This window comes from Argiope bruennichi, chromosome 9, assembly GCF_947563725.1.
Source record: "Argiope bruennichi chromosome 9, qqArgBrue1.1, whole genome shotgun sequence".
NCBI lineage: Eukaryota > Metazoa > Arthropoda > Arachnida > Araneae > Araneidae > Argiope > Argiope bruennichi.
Window position 1 is genome coordinate 57,140,552 of NC_079159.1, and position 21,788 is coordinate 57,162,339.

At 27.6% G+C, this 21,788-nt stretch overlaps 1 protein-coding gene across 1 annotated transcript; it reads right to left on the minus strand.

The window, feature by feature from the left end:
* Positions 1–487: 487 nt before the first annotated feature.
* On the minus strand, positions 488–21,484 carry LOC129984076 (zinc finger CCHC domain-containing protein 2-like). The gene is made up of 12 exons (XM_056093850.1): positions 20,846–21,484; positions 17,731–17,863; positions 16,439–16,497; positions 16,278–16,349; positions 14,027–14,093; positions 13,798–13,870; positions 11,817–12,080; positions 9,337–9,589; positions 6,445–6,533; positions 5,852–6,048; positions 4,390–5,511; positions 488–2,553 (listed from the first exon to the last, which is right to left on the minus strand). The coding sequence occupies exons 1-12, from the start codon at positions 21,350–21,352 to the stop codon at positions 2,498–2,500; spliced, it is 2,892 nt and encodes a 963-aa protein (XP_055949825.1). The 5' UTR covers positions 21,353–21,484; the 3' UTR covers positions 488–2,497.
* Positions 21,485–21,788: the final 304 nt, after the last annotated feature.

The following is a 21,788-nucleotide window of genomic DNA, read 5'->3' on the forward strand; positions in this document are numbered from 1 at the left end:
ATTTGAATGTTTTCCTCTGTCTTACATATGTACATGGTTTCAATTCAATACTATATTAACATTCTAGATTAAATCAAGTAATTAATTTTTATTCTTTTTCCCGTCTGCTCTTAAGATTATTTAATGAATTCCTCAATGGAGATATCTTTTCAATAAAAAGAAAGTCCTTACTAAATTAAATAAAGTGATAATTCTTTTTTTAGAATTGTAGTTTATTAATTTTTTTAAAATCATATTTTATATTGATATTACAAGAATAAATTCTACTTTTAATCATTTTATAAATTTTTCATTTTTTTTTATTTAAACTGTTTACTAGCCAATTATTTGTAATATAACAATCAAAATATAAGCACTATTAAATCCACCTGAATTTGACTGTTAATCACAATTTGATAGAAATTACTGACAAGAATGCTTGTATTCATTGAATTTGAAATAAATGAATTATTTCAATAATATGGGTAAAATAACACTTGCAGGCAAAAAAATTAAAAAATATCTTTATTATATCAACAAATCTTTTTTAATAGACTACATATATAATCCTCTATAATAATTTTATTTCAGATATAAAATGCAAAGTAATGGCAGTGCTTCTTTATTTTTTAGAGAAAAAGCATTTGGGAAAGAGGGATGATATCATCACATCAAATAATGAACAGAGAAAATGATTAATTATGGAGTTTAAAATTTTCATTCATATGATAAACACTATCATCATAAAAGTAATCTACTTCTACAAAAAATATAAGTTGGAAAAGTATGTTTCCAATGAAACAACTGCTGAATTCATAAAGATTAACTGAAAATAAAATTCAACACCTTGAATCAAATATCGTTTATTTCAATAATTAGTTGATAATTACATAAACACTTCATATCTCTAATTCATAAAATAATATAAAGTCTCATACACATCAGCAGGCAATCCTTGAAATATATTCTATTTGAAATTTGGCAACTAAAGGTTATATCTGACACACTCCTCAAAAAACATATGCAAACATTCAAACATGCAGAAAAATTTATGTACAATTGATAATTTAAAACTGCCTCAAAGCAATTTATATACACATAAAGTCGTGCAATTCACTTTCCACCAACCATTTGCAAAAACTATTTTTTCTCTCTTTCTGATACTAAAATCAACTTTAAAATTGATTATAACAATTAATGTACAACACTTCTAACAGATCTTGAAGTGTTTTGGAAAAGAAGTTATAATAACTACTTTATATAAACTGTTCACATTATACCAACAACATGAAAAATAATCTGAGAGTAAATTATTGCTCAACCTTGCCTTTATTGCTTAAGTTCACATTTCATTTATTCTTGATGGGCATCAAGCGCAATTATTTTACATCATATTAGAAAATGCAATTAAGGCAAGAAAAGAGAAAAGCATGTATTAGTTTCAACACCTTTACGCAGATTATAAAGAGTTGATGAGGAACAAATCCTACAAAATAAGCTATCTCACCTGGATTAATTACAGAATTAGAAATAATTTCCAAATCATAAAATGTTTGTATATTTATAATTTTTTTTTATTAAAAAAAATTCTAGATTAATAAAATGCTTTTTGCATTTTTATAATAAAAAAATAATATATTAAATATTTTTTAAATTTCTAAAGTAGTGAATCAAATCAATTTTGATTGCTAAAAACATAAAAGCTTGATTTTAAAAACATTAAGAATTTTTAAAATTTTAATAATTTCTTTGTTAACTAAAATTAAAAATTCCATCACTAAATTCAACAAAAAATAAGTAAAACCAAACTATTCCATTTTTATTTTTCTATCCATCCACTTTAAGGTCAAATATAACTTAATAAGAAAATAAATGGGAAAAAAAAAATCACAATTCATTTGACTAACTTAACACATGTACAGAAAATACCATAAAAGCATAAAATACATATAATACAATTAAATAACAGATTAATATTTATATACAGTAAATCTACAATTTTAATAAAGAGATTACAATTATTATACTCAATATTATTAGCAATTTAAAATTTTTTTTTTTATTATTGATATTAAGAGATAATTTACTTTATTTAAAGACTAGAAACAATGTCAATCAGCTTATTTTTTTGGTATATTACAATTTATAGACAGGCATGTGTTCTTTATTTCAGTAAAGATTAAGGAAGAAGGCATTAAAACAAAACAAAATAAAAAAAAAATCAAATATATATAGATAGATATATGTACAAATTTACATTTTTACTTTAGATTTCTTTTATTATTTATAATATATTTAGCTCATTTAATAAAGACACACAAAACAACCGCAGATTTTAAAAATCTGTCAGGTATTTTGAAACGTAACAAGACAGTTAACAGTGCTTCAAGAATTATTGATGACTATAATACAGAGAAGCAGAATAAATAAATTTCCAGCTTGCCAAAATAGCTAAGCATTTTAAACACAAAACACATAACTTTTATTCTTCCAGCATCATGAGAAATGTCTGCAAGAACTACTCATGACAATCAGATATCTTTGGTACAGGATTGTAATTTAACTGGAATTTACCTAAAAAAAGAATAGGATGATTAAAAAATGGCACTAAAAATTGCAAAACGCCTAATAAATACAATCATATATTTAAGTTAGATAAGAAAGGAAAAAAATAATAATAACAATAAATCACAGGACTATTGTATAATACTACAAAAAAGCAACTGATTAAAGAAGTATTTGAGCATTAAAAAAATGTCATTGCGAGTAAAGTGAGTCTCACTAACAAAAGATATTGCATTTACATCATGGACTTTTTAGAATGGGTCTAGTCATAATTCTATACTCCCTCTCTGCATAATCAAGAAACATCAAAGCTAAAACATGAATAGCAAAGCTATACAAAAAAAAAAAAAAGGCTCAACTCAATGACATTAACTTTTAATCTGACTGCTAAAAATCTTCAAAGTTAATAGCATCATAATGACATCTTCATTCATATAAGTTGCATTTCAAGTAGTTTTGATTTCTAGCTAATATAGTAAGTGCATCTGGGAAGGGGGGGGGGGATATTCTCCAAGAATCTATTATTTCTTTAGATGGAATAAATAAATTAAGTACATCACATCAATATAAGCACAGAAGCAACTACAAGTGAAATTATTTTCTTCAACTCATTTTATTTATTCAAAAAAAAATAGTTAAAATCATGCTAGTAATTTTACACATTGTTGGTTACCAAATTATTAACATTCTTTCAATGCTCCATTCAAATTATATTGGAACGTACCGAGTCTTTTTAATGAAAATATATAAGAAAAAAGAAAGAAGTTTGGAACTTGTGTAATATAATTTACTGCCACTGAATTTCAAAATTATTATTATTATTTTAGCAGGAAATATTAAAGTTTGTGAAAGCTATGATTATGGGAATGAATTTGTAGCAAGAAAAAAAATTATATAAGAGACAAATGTACAACAATTAATTAAAAAAATTTTCAACGCAAACATTTTGAATATATGATTTTGAATTTATTTCAATTTAGAAGGCAAAGACCTTATTTTATTTATTATTATAAAACCTTATTCTTTATTACTATATGAAATTTAAAAGACAACCTGAACTGACTGAAACATGAGTGCCAAAGAAAAATTTTTAAGAATTAAATAGCCACCAGATAATTTGGTCAGACTATTGAATTATTAGGCTGTTAAATGTTTAATACAGAATGCATTTTTTTTTAAAAAAAAAAATTACATTATTAATTCAAATGATTGAAAAACAAGAATTTGATTGAATTAGCTTACCATTACTATTGTTAAGTACAAATTAAAAAGTGTACATACCACTAAATAAAAGCAAAAGTCCTACTTCAGAGTTAATGACTGACGAAAGTATGCTATTGAATGTTTTGACGGATGGATGAATTACCATTAAAAAGATTTTTTTCAGTTTTAATGCAAAAATATTGTTGTTGTGAACATTAATTTTGATAGGCATGACAATTATCTATTAGAAACAATTACTTAATTTCATATTTAACTTAATATTTCACACCTATTTAAATTATCGTATTTTTTTACATTTTCTAATCACTAAGTGATGTTAAATAGTGTTTTTGGTAATAAAGCAAGCTCTGCCCAGAGCATTTCTAATAATATTTTGCAGCTCCATAAATTAGCAAAGGAAAATACTAAATGAAGTATAATTGTAGTAAAGTTCATTGAAGCAGACTGAAATTATACATAGGTGATATGAATGCTACCATTCAACAATAAGGTAATAAAAAGTGAGTTCTGTGCCAAATATGCTAGCATTTTATTTATATAGATAAATTAATCTTCCATTTTTTAAAGTAAATTATTAATATTAATTTATATCTGTATAGATAAAAAAAAATTCTGCTGTACCTGACTTGTTCATATCATCCATTGTTTGCTCTTTACATTCTGGCCCACGATGGCCTACTTTTCCACAATTATAGCAAGTTCCCAATTTCACAGGTAGTGCAGCAGTCTGAGGAAATGCTCCATAACATTGTGTTACTGGAGTAGCAGCAACTGGACTCTGAGTGGATGGGGACTGTATCGTAAAAGTTTGTCCTGGATATATAAGCTCTGGGGATATTGCAGTCATTCCATTTGGCAAAGTATAACTAAAACCTTGTCCAGAATTTGTCATTCCAGCTTGTGGAACAAAACCATTTGCTGGTGTTTGTGCCTGAAGGAATGGTATGGAATGAAACAAGTTCCAAGTTGGCATTCCAAGATAAGACATGGAAACTGGCACAGCAGAAGGCTGAGGAGTAGCTCCTGGAGACATAACAGATGGTGAAGGAGCAGGTGATGGCCGAGCAGAATTTGTTGTAAAGCACGAACATGAGACAGCAGTCAACTGTGTAGAAGTGTTCAAAATATAACCAGTTGCATAAGGGCCATCGGCAGTCTGTTGTACAGGTTTACTGACAATATCACTGTCCCTTGCTACATTTGAATTCTTAGGCGTATATCTATTGCTGGATGCTCCTGAGTGAGTCACAGCAGTCACATTACTACTCCTATGAGTAGTGATGCTGCAACTGGCACTGGGAACAGTTGTGCACCCAGATGTCACAACAGGAAATGGGGATACCGTTGAAATTGGCAGACTAGAGGGAGATAACACTCTGTCTGGAGTTGCAGCATGAGTTCTTTGTGGTCCTGGCAAAAATGTAGTAAGAGCACTTGGGAGGCACAAGGGAACCCTTGAAAATTGATTATCAAAAACTACAGCACCTGGGCTAAGATGCTGGGGTCCACTATTTGTTCGGCATGTAATAGGTAAGTATGCAGGCTTCATACTTTGGGGTGGAGGAATTGGTGTAACAATAGAGCTATAAGGAACAGCAAAAGGAATGACAGATACAGAAGAACGATTTGGATTCCCTTTCATACAGACAGAATCGTCATCTGTTCGTTTAAAAGGTGAATCAGAAACTGTTGCTGCTGTCTCATCTACTTTGCACATTTCACTTAGAGTTTTAGACAGAGATCCTAAATAATAATAAAAGAAAAAAAATATATGTATTATTTTCTATTTTTATAATGTTTTGCAAAATATATCACTAATTAAAATTTTATTAAAAAGATTTGAATATAAGACAAAGTGTTAAAATTCATCTAAAAATTATTTAAATAACAGATAATACAAATTAATTAATCAATCTATTTTATTTAAAAACTGATATTTATGAGTATATTAGAATCAAAAAGGATGATTCATCAAATTATTACAAAGGAATACTTTTGTTTTCAAAATTAGTCATGATTAATCACTTAATAATTATTAACGAAATTTTTAGCTATTTTCTGTAACAGAAAAGAATTTCAGTACTTTTTTCTGTGTTTTCTTCATTGCCAGAACTGAGAGAACTACTTTGATTACAAGTTTCACCAGGTGAAGGACTCTGTGGCGGACTTGAATACTCAGAGCATACTGGTGAGCTGTCATTGCTATTATGTAGGAGTGGACCAGATTTCACATAGAGAGCACTTTTGGGAATGTAACAGCCAATTATTCCATTGGGAGGGCTAAAAATTACAATAATAAATAAAATAAATATTCTCCTTTATGTGTTCAAAAATACACTAGTTAAGATCCATTTTAGATATATGTCCTTCTTCAATAAAACTACAATATTATAAATAAAATTGCTTGTTTTTCCACATAGACAATTATTAATGGAGCAAGAAAATGAGCAAAATGGAATTAAATATAGTTTTTATAGGTACAATATCTTATAATATTAACGGAATCGAAAATAACATTGGATTTTATAATTTTATGCTAATTAGATATGGATAAATTAAATACAAAACAGCAAATTCATTACTTATACACTTCAATGTGAAAATGAGAGATAAACATATATAATCAATGAAGCAGCAATATTCCATTAAATAGATGGATATATGTAAAAATAATACCTTTTACAATCAGGATCTTTAGCTAATTTTACTCCTGTATCTTTGATAATGCCTAAGGCTTCCAGTTCTTGAACAGGCATGGCTTGAAGCTATAAAAACAAATATTGGTTTTAAAACAACAAATTACTCTGCGATTTCACAACTAAGAGAAGTAAGCCAATCATCTTGATGACTATTCAAACAGTTAAAATAACAGCTGCACTGTCTAGGTATATTATAATTTTGGTCGTATTCTGAAGTGTCAGAAAAGAAAAAGGAGGGGAAACACAGCAAATAATTAAAAATTGTTCAAACTAAATAAATGATATGGAATCAAAGCAATAATATGTAATTTAAGGTAAGAAATACATACACTGTTAACCAAAACCAGTCATGGAAATATCTACTATTTATATTGCAACTATTTAAAATATAAAAGGCTTAAATTATGTATATAAAAACAAAGGTTAAATTTCAAAGAAAACCTTTAATTTTGTTGAAAGAAAAAATCTCTACACCTTAGATCTATTTAACTCGCCCTCTTTTTTTTTATACCAATGGAATAAGCAAATTCAACAGCAGTTAATTGCTTGATTCTTAAACTTTCCTATACACTAATTTAAAGGGAAAAAATGCTCTTAATCATAGGCGGCGGGAACTTATGACATACACAAACTTATTTCAGGGAAATAAAAAATGAAACCTAATCTATTTAAGTTTGTTAAAAAAGCATTTATTTTTTAACTTTTTTTCTGTTGTATAATCAATTTTATAGTGAAAACAAAGCATTAATTTAAACTTGACAGCATATACTTTGTAATTTTACATAATAGTTCACTTGCAAATAATCTGCCATTCTCTTTTTCTATTCTAGCTATTGATATATCACACAATTATGATATATTACAGCTATTGATATATCATAAAATTCGATTTTTGATTGAAAGAAATATTAATTACAATTTTATTGGTCCAACATTGCAAAAAATAGATAATTTCATAGAAAAATTATAAATGAATATTCGATTCCTAATAAAAGAGGAAAAAACCTCTCTTTCACATACAGATGGGTGACAAAATAATACAAACACTCACGAAAAAAGTATAACCCATTTCAAAGAAGCAGAACGTGCATGTCACTTTGCATTCAAGTCTGCTTAAGAAAAGTAAGGTATCAGTTGTTCAACATCAGCCATAGAAGTTGCATGCGTTTACTGTACTTTCTGAGAAACTGAACAATGATTGACTTGTCAAAAGTTCGAAAAAGGCCTGATAACTGTAATGTGGTGCGCTCGTTTGCTCGATGACAGAAACAGCTAATTATTTAAGGCTAGCAAGGAGTACTGTATCAGCCGTTATGACATCATATACAAAATATGGCATCTGCAAAGCTCAATAGTAGACAAAGAAAAAGATTACTGAGAAGAAAAAAAGAGGGTTGGCTCGCACAGAGCCCCAAAACAAAAATAATCTTTACTCCAGATAATATTGAGATAAATTGTTATCTCCAGAACCCCATTTTAGTAAACACTGTCCAAATGGAACTTCATGCTTTAAGAAAGAGTTGCAGTTTATGAAGAGGCCCACAGAAGCATTTTCTCTCGACTGCCTCTTGCTGACTGTGAAGGATGAAGTGGTTTCCTTATGGTTTGGGGTGTCTGGCTGCTTGTTACTCTGCATGGGAAGATAAAAGCTTCCCACTATGTCAATAGTCTGGCAGATCAGGTGCATCCTTCCCCACCACACCTCATTTACTGGAGAACGCCCATTTTATTAAGATGACAACACCTCTACCCACGCTGCTAAAATCGTTCAAAAATGGTTTGAAGAGCACGAAATGGAAATATGACATCTTGCCGGGTCCCCTCAGTCACTTGCCATGAACATTATTGAATATTTGTGGGGATATTTAGAGTCGAAACTCTGCACTAAATTTCAAACACTATCTAGGCTTTCGGAATTACAGATTGTTCTCCAGAAAGAATGGTTTCATATTCCATTAAATGTTGTTTATGATCTCTTGCATCCACCCCATGTTCTATACAATATGTAATTAAGTTAACGGATAGTCAAATTTTCTATAAACAAAGCTTTTCTCTTATCTCATGGGAGTTTGTATTATTTTATCAACAATATGTACAAAACTGACCATTGCAACGTAATATTGAAAAGATATAGGGGACATAATAATGACAAATAAGTACAAGAAAAACTATTATAAAACAGTTTAGAAATGTTATATATATCAATAAAAAATTTCCATTTTATTATTAAAATATTTGTACAAACTGTTTAAAGTATGATGGACTTAAAACTGAGCTTTTAAGTAATAGGAAGTAGAAATATGTTTATAATGAATAAGCAACCACAGTTTCTGTAATGAAAAGAAGAATATAAATGAATCCAATTTACTCAAATTCACCATTAAAGATTTTACTAAAGACAGAACAGTTAACAGTCATTCATTCACTCACTCACTATGACCAATTAAATATACAGACTATTACACTGAAGTGAAAGACGAATATGATGTATTTGAATAAAATTAGAGCACTAAGTAATTGCTACTTTTGTATAAATATTTTCATTGATCTTGAAAATTATAAAAATAGTTATTGAACTAAAAATAGGAGAGACTATCAGTATTAGATTTCTATGTTTTCAACATGATATATAGTAGATTATATTTTATGATCTGCTATAAATATAAAGAAATATGTATGAATACCATTGTAATGTTAGTTTCTTCCTTTCTTTTCATCGAATAATTAGGTTCCAATATAAGTCCAGAGTAACATTTAAAACTCACCACGTTCACGACCAAAAAGTTACTATTTCATAATAAGTATATTTCAAATAAAATTATATTTAATATACAATTTTCACATCACACAGGCAGAGAATAATACTAACCTCTTCAAATTTGTAATTTTGAAATGAATCCCATTGATCTGCAATTTCTTTTGGTTGTATCTTTTCCATTCCTGGTGATTCAGGACAGGCATTACAGGAACTGCTTGCACTATAGCCCACATTTGGAGGCGGAATATTCCACGGAGATGGAGCTCGGGAATTTGTTTCCGAATTCAAAGGAGAAGCATATGGTGAAGAAAGTGGAGATTCAATAGGCGAGTTCAAAGGGGATGGCCTCGAACACATACTACTTCTGCAATAAAAATTTTAATATTTTCCAATTGAAAATTACATATTTTATTTAAAAATAAAACAAGAGACAATTATTATGATCATGATTTATAATTTTCCCAGCAATGCAATATGACCAATACTGTTTAATAGTGAGACAAAAGAAAGATATATCTTCATTTCATGTCATTTTATTTTATTTATGAGGAAAAGAGGGGCAATCTTCCTTATTAAATTAAGCCTTTTTCTAAAAAATTCTTTATTTAGATTACTTTAAATAAAGTTTTAAAATCAAGTTTTCTAATAAAAAAGGGCATAACATAAAAAAGCTGAATATTTTATTTATTTCCAATATAATTATAAAAACTAATGGAATAATAGTCACATATAATTTTATATATTCTAAAACCATTCAAGTTTGATAAAAAAAAAAAATGTCAATACTTGTCACCAGCTGTCTGCAACTTTCAATATTATATATAAAATACTTATTATACTTAGAATGGTTTCAATCAATTTCCACATTCATTTCTAAAAACAATAATAATAATAAACCTGCTTCCAAGGGAGGGGATTTAAATAGCAATTTTATTCATCAATAACCATGGTCAATTCAGGCTTTATTGAAAGGCTGATGACAAATGAGAAACAAAAAGAATTAATAAACTATATAAAGTTTTGTCATCATTATCATAGACCATATAATGAAAGGCACTCTACTCTATCTCTTAAAATATTCATTTCTTTTGTCTAAAAAAGCTTTGTTCCTAAGGATAATAATGTGTCCACATAATAATTTTCAATGCATTCACCATCTTTTATTATTCTCCTCTCACTAAAAAAAAAAAAAAAAAAAAAAAAAAAAAGATATCCTTCCAAAAATTCTTCACCTTGACCTTTTTACATTTTAAACAATGATTTGCTTTTACTATTTGATATAAAGAAATTAAACATGTTTTAATAACATTAAAACAAAAAATTGATCTAACTTTTGCTAATAATATAAATTGACTATCATGACATAAGATACAAGTTACGAACCATATGCCCAGAACAACATCATCAAAAATTGTTTTAGCTTCATTAATTTCCATCAAATCAATAAGAAAGGACAAAACAATTTGTTAGCAATATATAGAATTCAACCAATATCCTAGCAATTATAGGAAATGTTAGAGCATCTACACCCACCCAAGGAGGATAAGGACTTATTTGAATGAATAATCAGTTCTTTTTGCTAAGAATTTCAATTTTATTATGGTTATTGTATTGCTTAATTTTTTATCGCTTGAAGTAAATATTTTAGAAGCTTTCTAAACATCTTACAATAGTAAAAAAATAATCAAATCTGGCTCCCCATTATCTTATACCAACTAAATTACTTGCATATAAATTTGTATGGAAAAATTTGAATAATTTACCATTAAATTTATCTAAATCAATAAAATTTATTAAAAATGTAATAACCAATGAAGGGAAGATATAGTTTGAGCATTTTTCCAATCAAATCTAAGAAACTGAATGTAAGCATAATTGCAAAAGCTTAAATTTGTAAAAATATTATATAATTATTTAGCCAATTAATTTAGCTAATTTTAGATCAAACAAATTTATATAAAATCATAAAATCACTATAATTTATAGAAGCACTAAATTTATATACATATTCATAAAATATGAGTAGATATCTACACATAAATTGATATATGTGTAGTTATTATACACATAAATTTGAAAGAGAAAAACTGAATCTATCCTAATTATTTGAGTATGGGATATATTCATTTCTATTTTATCATTTATAGCACATTATAAAAACTAAGCATACCAATCTGAATAAGTAAAAATGAAATTACAAATATTTCACTACAAGTTATATTTTGATAACACATTCTAGAATTAAAATCTCATTAATCCAGAATTATATTCATTCAAAAAAATATTAAAAGTATAAGTTCGTCTCAGCATAATACCATCACCTCAGATATTACAATATTCAAATCCAAGATAGCATAAAAGAAATGATACTGCAAAAGTATTATGTTTCAAACTAATTCAAATAAAAAGGAGGGGGAAAAAATATATTTAGCATACTTGTAATAAGAATAAAGATTTTAGATGAATCAAAAAAGGGAATTTCAAGACTGTAAAATATTAACAGAAAAAGAAATATCTATTTATCTTTCTCAAATACAATAAAAATATCACAAATTGCAATAGCAAAACTATGAAATAAAACAAATACCTACCCATTTTCGTATTGTTTTCTTTGAGAAATAGGCAAAATTTTTTGCCTATTTTCAGGATGGTGCCTGGGTGAATTATCAGACATTCGAGAGTTGTAAATAGTTAAAGAACGCAAACGAGAGTTCCTTTGAGGCACATCCATTGATCCACTATCTACAATTCTACTGTTTCTGTTAAGTGCAGCTCTATTTGGATATGAAGGCATGAAGAAGCTTCTAAAAAAGTCAGTTTCTACAACATAACTTGGTAGGCGAGAATTTAATTGCCTAAAATTAAAAGATTAATCATGTTAAAATATTTTAGATTGTTCCCAATAGTATAATATGGAATTATATAATAGTAGGAAAAAAATTGGAGAAACGATCATAAATGCTCATGTATATTACATATTTTTGCTGTTAAGAGCCAGAAATATTCACAGAATAATTAAGTTGTCATGACAGATATATTTTCAAAAAGCAAATTATCAACTTCTGCAATAACTAAATGGAAACAAGAACATAGGTAATCTGATATGGGAGAAGGTAGGGAAAACTGACATTTCTTGTATACATTTAGAAACATACCGACTAAAATGCTAGATTTGCAGTGACTTCTCATGCTAAGTAATAGACTGTTGTTACTGGTTGTAGTATTAAAGTGAATATGCCTTGAATAATGGTTAATACTATGAATGTATAAGACATAGCTACACAGATATAACTAATATCCTACTTAAGTTCTAAATTATTTATATTCAGAGAATACAAAGACTATTCAATCCAATGGTGCCTTCGCCTTCAAGATAAATGTTTAATAGTGCAGACAAAACGATATGCAGCATTGATTATTATTAGCTGTTGCTATTTATATCCCTAAAAACTTAATCTAAGGATCAAGAATCTCATCTCTACAATATTTCAACAGTCATAAAAACACTGGTAATTACGACTACCATTCATATGAAGCCTACCAACTTTACAATCTATTCCATTTATGCCAAATCATTTTCAAAAATATTTCCACATTTTTTGCATGGAATTTGCACTTACCATAATGCAAGATAATCCAACCAAATATTACTCTCCAAATAAAATCCAGACACATCAAAGAGAATATTGTCTTAGAGAGCATTTCATAGCTGGAATTAATGAGAAACAACACTGCAAACAGTCTTCTTTTACAAAGCTTATAATTCAAGATGTTTCTAGATGGTTGATAACTCACATTATCTGTGCTGAGTTCTGGTGTTTAATTCTTTTAACTCATTGTCCAATAAAAATCTTCCAAAATCTGTGTGCCATATCTTGCCACTGTTATATAAATATCAAACAAGTTTAAAAAATCTCTAGTTTCTTGATATAACTTTTTTAGTCACATTTAGACCTTAATAGAAACTGTATCAGAATTCATCTTGTTTTTGTCTCCCTAATTTTGTCCCAATTCTTTTAAATGTCTTCATAAAGACACATGCCACCTTCTAAACAAGGAAATTTTATACAACTATTGGAACAATATATTGGAATTTAAAGCACCCAAATGTTAGCAAATAGAATATTTGACTTTGATTATTTGCAGTCAATGTCTTCATTATTCAGAAAAAGTTAAATGAACATTTAATCTGAAAAATTATTTCCAATTTATTCACAGAAACTTTATATTAATGTCTAGCAATAATGCACATCATTTAGTTACACTTTTTTTCTGATATGAACACCACCTAGAAACATTTTTTGCATTAAAGATGTAATGAGCAGATATAAATTCTTCATCTATCTTAATGCAGAAGTTTGGAATTGTTCATTCTTTTTTATTATTTTATGATGGTCATGAGGATTTGAGGAATTAAGTAACTCTAAAATCAGCCACAAAGGAGTCAAAGAGATACAAGAGAGAGATAGACCAAATAGGCTTTTTTTGTATTACATTAAGTTCAACAATAAATGTTTGCAAGTACATTGAAAATATAAATGTTTATACTTAATAAAAAGTGAGTCAACTTACTGAATGTATTCACTTGCAGCATTTGCAACACAATCTGTAATATTACTTTGTTTATTCCAAGATCCAATTACATCTGCAATGAAGAACAAAAATAAATTCACAAATTAAAGAAACACAATTAAATACAAAATATATTTACAAATTTGTGATATATTTAATTTTTCTTGTTACTTCTGGAAATCATAAGTTTTGGGTAAATATTAAAAAATGCTAATGTTAAAAGACTTACGGGGAAGGGGCGGAATACATTTCTCTTGATTGTTATTCTTTGCTTCAGTTGGAAATAACTGCACTAACTAAATAATAAATAAAAATTAACATATACAGAGTAAACTAATGTATCAGAAATTTTATATATTATATTCAATTTTTTAAGTATATTAAATGCTTTTATAGCATATTATCCATTACGCTATATACATTTAGAAAATAAGGAATAATATACAATAATTGCACTTAATATGATCAGTCACTATACTTATGAATGTTGAAGTTCACTGAACTTTTTAACATAATTTCATTTTATTAACATGCATTTCTGTTGTTCTTCATATAAAAAAGCATTAAGAATCATTAGATTCTAATCATTGTTTCTGCAATTATCACACTAAAAATAATTATTTTTCAGAAGATTAATTAAATATTTTTCAGATAAAAATTAAGTACTTCAATAATACTACTTGGATAAAAACAGAGTTTCTTTATTTATTTTACTTTATTTCAGAATTATTTTACTTTATTTCAGATATATACCAGAAATTTTTTTTTTTTCCATATCTGACTTAAACATAATATATTAAAATAGGAATCAACGTAAAACCTATAAATAAAGTTAGGATAAAAATTTAATAGTTATATCTTAAGATGCGGACATAAGGAAACAGCATCTCATTACGTTATCTACAATGACTGCAACCCTCAATGAAAATGATAAAAATAAATCGTGTACCTTTTTACAATTAAAGATTGCATATTCTTCATTATTACATATAATGGAAATAGAAAAGAATACAATAATATAGAATTAATAGATAGTACAATCATTAAAAGCATAGAAGAAGATAAAAAGAAGGATATTTAAAAGAAAATAATTTTATTTAAAACCAACTAGCAGTACCCGCAAAGCGTTACCCATGGCATAACATCTAAGTGGAAAAGTTAGCTTTAAACTTAAGTCTATCCTCCACCCAATATGACATGGACATGTCACACAACATCAAACATAAAAATATATTTAGAAATCATCAAAAATACCTACAAACAATTTTTACAGTACACATTCCGAAATATTTAGACTGTTAAAAAAGTAAATATGATATGTTCATAGACAAAACAATTCACAAAAAATATACAATAGAAGAGCTGTTTTAAAATGTAAAAATATAAAAAAAAAGTCATTATACCCACTGTTATCAACTCTGTGTAATCTGATATGAAAATAAAATTCAGCTTGCTTCATAATATTTCTTTGTAAACCATATTGACTGAGTGATTACTTCGCTCCTCAAGAGATTCATTCTGTCTCAGTAATTCAGTTGCAGCGCAATTTAAAGAGAGATGTTTACTTTGCTCAACAGAAGACTCCTTTCCTAAATGTAAACATTCATTCTCTACTATTTGCAAACCGAATGTTTCTTTCCTCTACATTTTCATTATCGCACAACGAAAGAAGCATTTTGGCAATTAATGTGCTCTGGCCGCGTCCCTTCTTTGGACATAGTGAATTTTGAATTGGTGTTTAAAATCAAATGTAAACAAAGAAAAGTATTGCATATGCTATTTGTGTAGTTTGAGGTTTTCGCACATGCACGGTTAAGTGCAGAGCATTGACACTGCTGTTTTAAAAATATGCGAATCATAATAGTAAAAATAATTAAAATCGCAATTATAAAAGTCCTTTTTTTTTTTTTTTTTATTTTGATATGACTTCAATACACTAAAACTTTCCCCAATAAATGCCTTACAAAGTGGTACAAATATCAGTATTTCTTGAGTTTTTCTTTTTCAAACATACACACGTTTTCAGATTACTCTAGCTGAATATTAAAAACAATATTCAGATTTAGCAATCATATTTAATTAGCTTAACAAGGCTAATTTAATTCATCAAATGTTATGTATGTACGAGTTAGATTTCACATTGTTAATGTCAGAATTTAAAAGGACATAGTAAACATACATTATAACTAAAGACTAATTTTTTAATAGGAAGCAGGACAAATATTTAAGTTATCTCTGTTCAAGGTAAGTATAACAAATATAAATCATTTTTAAGAGAATCAATATCATCTAAGTATAATTCATACTACACAACAGATTAAACTTTTTCAACACTCTTTTGATTAAGTTATTAATTTTAAATACATAATTAAGTGAATACTTAAAAGTACTTTAATAACATTTAAAACAATAAATTAGCATGGCATTTTGATACGAATATCTTTCCAAAAAATAGTACAAAAAAATAAAAGAGAACAGACCTTTTGATGGAAGACAAGCAGATCATGAGGCGTTTTAAAGGCATCTGTAACTTTATTGTTTCCCCAAGCAACCTTGAAGAAAAATAATAATATTGGTTAAGGGATATGTAAATACAATACCAAGACATTTAAAAAATGACTGGAAAATATTTGAAATTTACCCTAATTCGTAAGCAAGTCTTCTTATGTGGTGGCTTCACTTTCAGACTTGTAATCTGAGCTATAAAGAATTTTAATTTAATATTAGCAATATAAAAGATGTTTTAAGTGGAAAAAGTTATAAAAATTTTCTTTCACTAAAATATCAGAACATTCATGAAATATCAATATAACATTGTTGCTAAAATTATATTAAAAGTTGATAATTTACATAAGAATGGATGAAAATTATCATTAAATGCTATACACAGCCTTTTGTTCTCAAATTACAGCAAACTGACCTAAAATATAAATTCCTCAGTAACTATTATAGTTACTGAGGAATTTATTTTTTAGACCAGTTAATCTGGCCATTAAAATAATATAGCACATTTCTTTTTTTGATTTCTTAAAATGACAAACTTAAAAAGAATAAAAAATCCAAAATAAGTAGGTAAACTGATAGGACTGAGGAAAGGCTAAAAGCTTGCAATTTTATTTATTTATTGTTAAGATTATCACACATCAGTTATCACTACACATGCAGTGATAAATTATTTAAAGGGTTCATTTAAGTTTAAAAGTATGCATTAATCTATAAAATTTAAAAAATATAACATATTATTAACAAATTAAGACGTGTGTGTTGGTTAAATTTGTATCCCTTAAAAATGACACAGAATTCAAAATGTTTCTCATTCAACGTATTTCTTTCATAATAACAATTTTCATTTTTGAGGATTGTCTTTGTCAAAAGTCTCTCTAATCTCAGAAGTTATTTAAATGTCCAAGAAATCTTCCACTTATTTTTCTTTATTACAGATAAGCAAATCAATTTTCAAAAATTTGAAGTAACATTTTTTACAAAAACACAGCATTTCACTTAAATTTTTTTTTCCTTCAATTTTCTATTTAAAAAAAAAATAAAATAAGAAAAAAAAAAATTTTTTTTAAACCACTTTTAATTCAATAATATTAAATAATCATGTTTTTTTTAAATTTATTTAAGACTACATTATTTATTCAGACTACGCACTAAACTACATTTCAACCAAATGTAGAATTTTAGTTTCAGAATTTTAATACAATTACCATCATAAATTATTATTAAGGTAAATACAATACAATAATATATATACATAAAGGTCAATTTCTCAAAATAATTAAAAACAAAATTATATAAAACAACTTTTAAATATGCAAAGTTTTAATACTCCATTAACTATAAAATTCGTTTTACTAGTTTAATAGTTTTTTTTTTCCCAGATAAAATTTTTTTTCAATCACATAGTAAACCTTATAATCATTAACATACCTTGATTGTGTTGAGATTCCGAACACCTGGGTGTTGTATGGCGATATGAATAGGGCACATTAGAAAATACTTTTTCTGGAATGCCATGAGAAGGTACTCTTCCGGGCACATAAGAACTTGGCAGGTAAGATTCCTAAAAGATTTGTGCACATAAATTATTTAGCTAGAAAAAATTTAGAGTTCAAGAATAAAATCACACACAAAACATATTTTCTTTTTAGAATGTCCTCATCTGATGTTTACAAGATACATATCAAGGAATAATTTGGTGCTGTATTGCCCACCTACCAATACAATATGCAGATGATTTATATAAATTTTTACTATGACCTAACATGGATAATATTAGATAACTATATTGTCATACATATACATATAAGGTGATTACAAGTAAAGTGGTCCTATTCAAATTTAAGTAGAACATTCAAGTTAACACAACACATTTGGTTGAAGGTCGGTATATAAGTCATTTGGACCAAGATAAAAAGAAATCTGCAATGAATATTAATAATGCAAATTCAGACTATCAAGTGGGAAGGTGATAGGTAAAAAAAAAAAAAAGACACAAATTTGAAACATAAAACTATAAATGTATTTATTCAATGTACATTTCATTTATGTCAATTATGTATTCAATAGCAAAATGAAACTGCAATAATATGATATGATATGCTTGCTTTCAATTCAGGCACATGCTTCTTCCATAAGAAAAATTTTTTGAGAATTCCTACAACCATTTATCACAGGGAATCAAGTCTGGAAAACAAGGAAGCCAGGCAATTCAAAAAAAAAAAAAAATGTTATGAAATTACTTAATACATTTTCAAAGTAGGAATGACGTAGTTTCTTCACTTGCTAATCATTATCGTTGGTAGCATCATCTTGTTTGAAGACCGTAGTAACTTTCCATATAAAATGCTATAAAAGCATTTGCATTAAGAAAACCTTTTAGACCTTGGACAAAATTACAAAAATGGGCCTTAACAAAAATTATCTTAAAACGGATCGCAGATTCTGGTGATAGTGCAATAGTGACTTCCACACTTTCATTTAAAATCCGCTTTAGCCCTCATTCTGGCTGCCACCCAACTCTGTAAACTCATAAAATTTAGTTATTATCCTTTTCACTCTCTTCTTTGACAAAGTCTTATGCAAGCTTAAAGCATTGATTTTTTTGCAGTGTGGAAAATTATTACTGCCGTTCAGATTTTATAAAACTTGAATGGTAAAGCTTCTACTGGCACGGTGAAGAATGATTTTATGGCATATTTAAATAATGACTTTTCTTGCCATTTATGTTAAGCACCAAAATAAAGATTTAAACTATTCTTTTTAGCAGATTTCTTTTCCATATAACCTATATAATGAATAAACCAAATTTTAATCAATAGGTCTACCAGAAGAAATAGAAAAGGCTTTATAGATTCAAATTAATTACAAACACCTTATATAACACTTTTTTAACCATCTGTTTTGATTAATAACAAGGTGTACACAATATTATTTTTTATATAGAATATTTCTGCATAGCAAATTTACTAAAGTTCACTCTTTAAAAGCAAATCAATTTGAACCTACCAATCCTAATAAAAAGTAGACCAAATATCTTATTACTCTATGGTACATGTAAATTTACTCATACAAGTAAACTGTTTTCCTAAGGAACAACACAATAAATAAATGTAACACTTAAAACTTCTTCACTAGTTAGTTCATGTAAATTACACCTCATTTTAAAATTCCACAATGGCTAATTTATGATAGTCCTCAAGCTTGAACTGCTGTCAGATGGTTAAAAAAAATAATCTCAGCGATACATTTTCCAACAGACTAAAAAAATACCTAAAGAACCAAATCTCGCAATTCATTACATATAAAAAAAATAATTTTAGTTTGGTGCTTGTACTGTATTTTTAAGTTAAGCCCTTAAATTTATTGAATCACAATACTCGAGTAATTTTATGATAAACAAATGGAATATGATAAACAGTAAACTCTTGGCAATCTAATATTTTTAGAAGGGTGAGAGGAGAGCATAAATAGGAACGACAGGTCATATACGAGAAACCGGACTGTGAAAATGAAAGGATTAGATGATAAATTACCAGCTTTCTTTTCTCTAATTACACATTAAATTAGTTTGGCAAGTTTTTATAGACTTAGCTAGAAATTTTTCAACCTTGGCAAGAGCCTGTTACTCAATTCCCTGATTTACCGAATACAAGAGATTCGTGAACAAGACATGATGTATGCAAAAAGCTCATGGCAAAATTTTTAAAATAAATTTTTGTAAGGGTCATTAATGCACAATGTAATTGTACTATTTTTTTACGCTGTAATAATCCAGTAATTTCTTGGTTTAATATCCGTCAGATTATCAAGAGTATAATACAACCAATTTGCAAATACTCGGTACATTCTCATTTAAATGAATATAATTACAACTATTATTGCAAAAAAATCTAATAATTTTCAAATGTTGCCGTTCATTTAAAGTACAGCTCTTACTGGTTCAGAGTACAAATCTTTTTTATAACATTGCATATATTTATTTCATGAATATATATGATACACATACCTTCAAATCACAATTTTAAAGTTATTATGGTCAATTTATATATAAATATATTCATTTGTGGCCATAAGATCTAAATACAAACCAACTTGATTATGGAATACCAATTTTCCACGCCAGATAATTCCAACAATTTAGAAGTATCGAACATGTATAAGAAATATATTAAGTGTATAAGTAATTCACAAAACCCACAAAATTTTTTTGATTAATGAACATAATATTATTTTAATAATATTTAAATGTGAATAGCATATTAATATGCTGCATTATACACAAATTTTCATTTTTTTAAAAATTATTGTTTAAAAGATTGATTTGTATAAATGAAAGTAAACTTAGCTACAAAAGGAAATTCCAAATCAGTATAATTATTTTCTGACATTCTCAAAAAAAAATAATAATAATAATAATAATTAGATTACTAACAAAATGAGAAATGAATGCATGCTATGTTAAACTGTTAGGTACGTATATTAATATAAAAATATGCAATGCTGAAATCATGTTTCATATTATTTCATAGATAATGAGTCCTACCTCATATTTTCCTTTCGAACACAAATCAGTTACGTAAGTTTCCAAAGCTTGACTCAGATTAATTAGAAATGTTTGTTGCTCAAAGGTAAAAGCAGGATGATGCTGAGCAAGAGTTAATACTAATAAATAATGTTCCAACAACTTGAAATCGGAAAGAACTCCCATTGACGCTAAAATTTCAATTTTTATTTCTTCAGATAAAACCTTGAACAATTCCCTAGCACAAATAGTATTTGTAGAATTAAGTAGGCTTAGCGTAACGATGAGTTTACATCGAGTATTCATATCATGAATGTTCCTGATTTTTAAAACTTCTGTAAGATCATTTGCTTTGATTTCGTCGTCTTTTAAAACATAGAAATCCTTCCTCCCTAAATCCTCCAGGCACGTTCCATAAAATCGCAGTTCTAATGGATAACACATGTTTAAAAAGCAACACATAGCTTCTATTCGTTTGGATCCTCGTAAGTTCCGAAACCAAGAATATACCTCCTCGTTGCAAACCATGGTTCATTACTAAAACTGTATTTATATAAAAAGTACACAACGCTACATACAATTGCCCAACACAGTCCACATACAAATGGCGTTCACAAACTAAAACCTAAACCGCCATGACACTGTAACTGTGACACGTTCTAGGAGATATTCAGAAAGGCTGTGTCGAAAGAAAAATAAAATCGAGCTAACAATGTGGGCTGCTGTATTGCGAAATTTGATTCCCTTTTCAGCCTAAAATTTCACCATGCCCACTTATAGAAATTACAAAAAATAAATCATCAAAATTCATAATATAAGATAGTTTAAATTTAATTAATTATGACTGGACGAACATAATTAGTTCCTTCTAAAATAAAGAACACGGGTCAAACTAATTTCTCAAATTTCATAACTCCCCAAATGTTGAATCAGTCTTTAAAATTCAACCATGCATTCATTATTT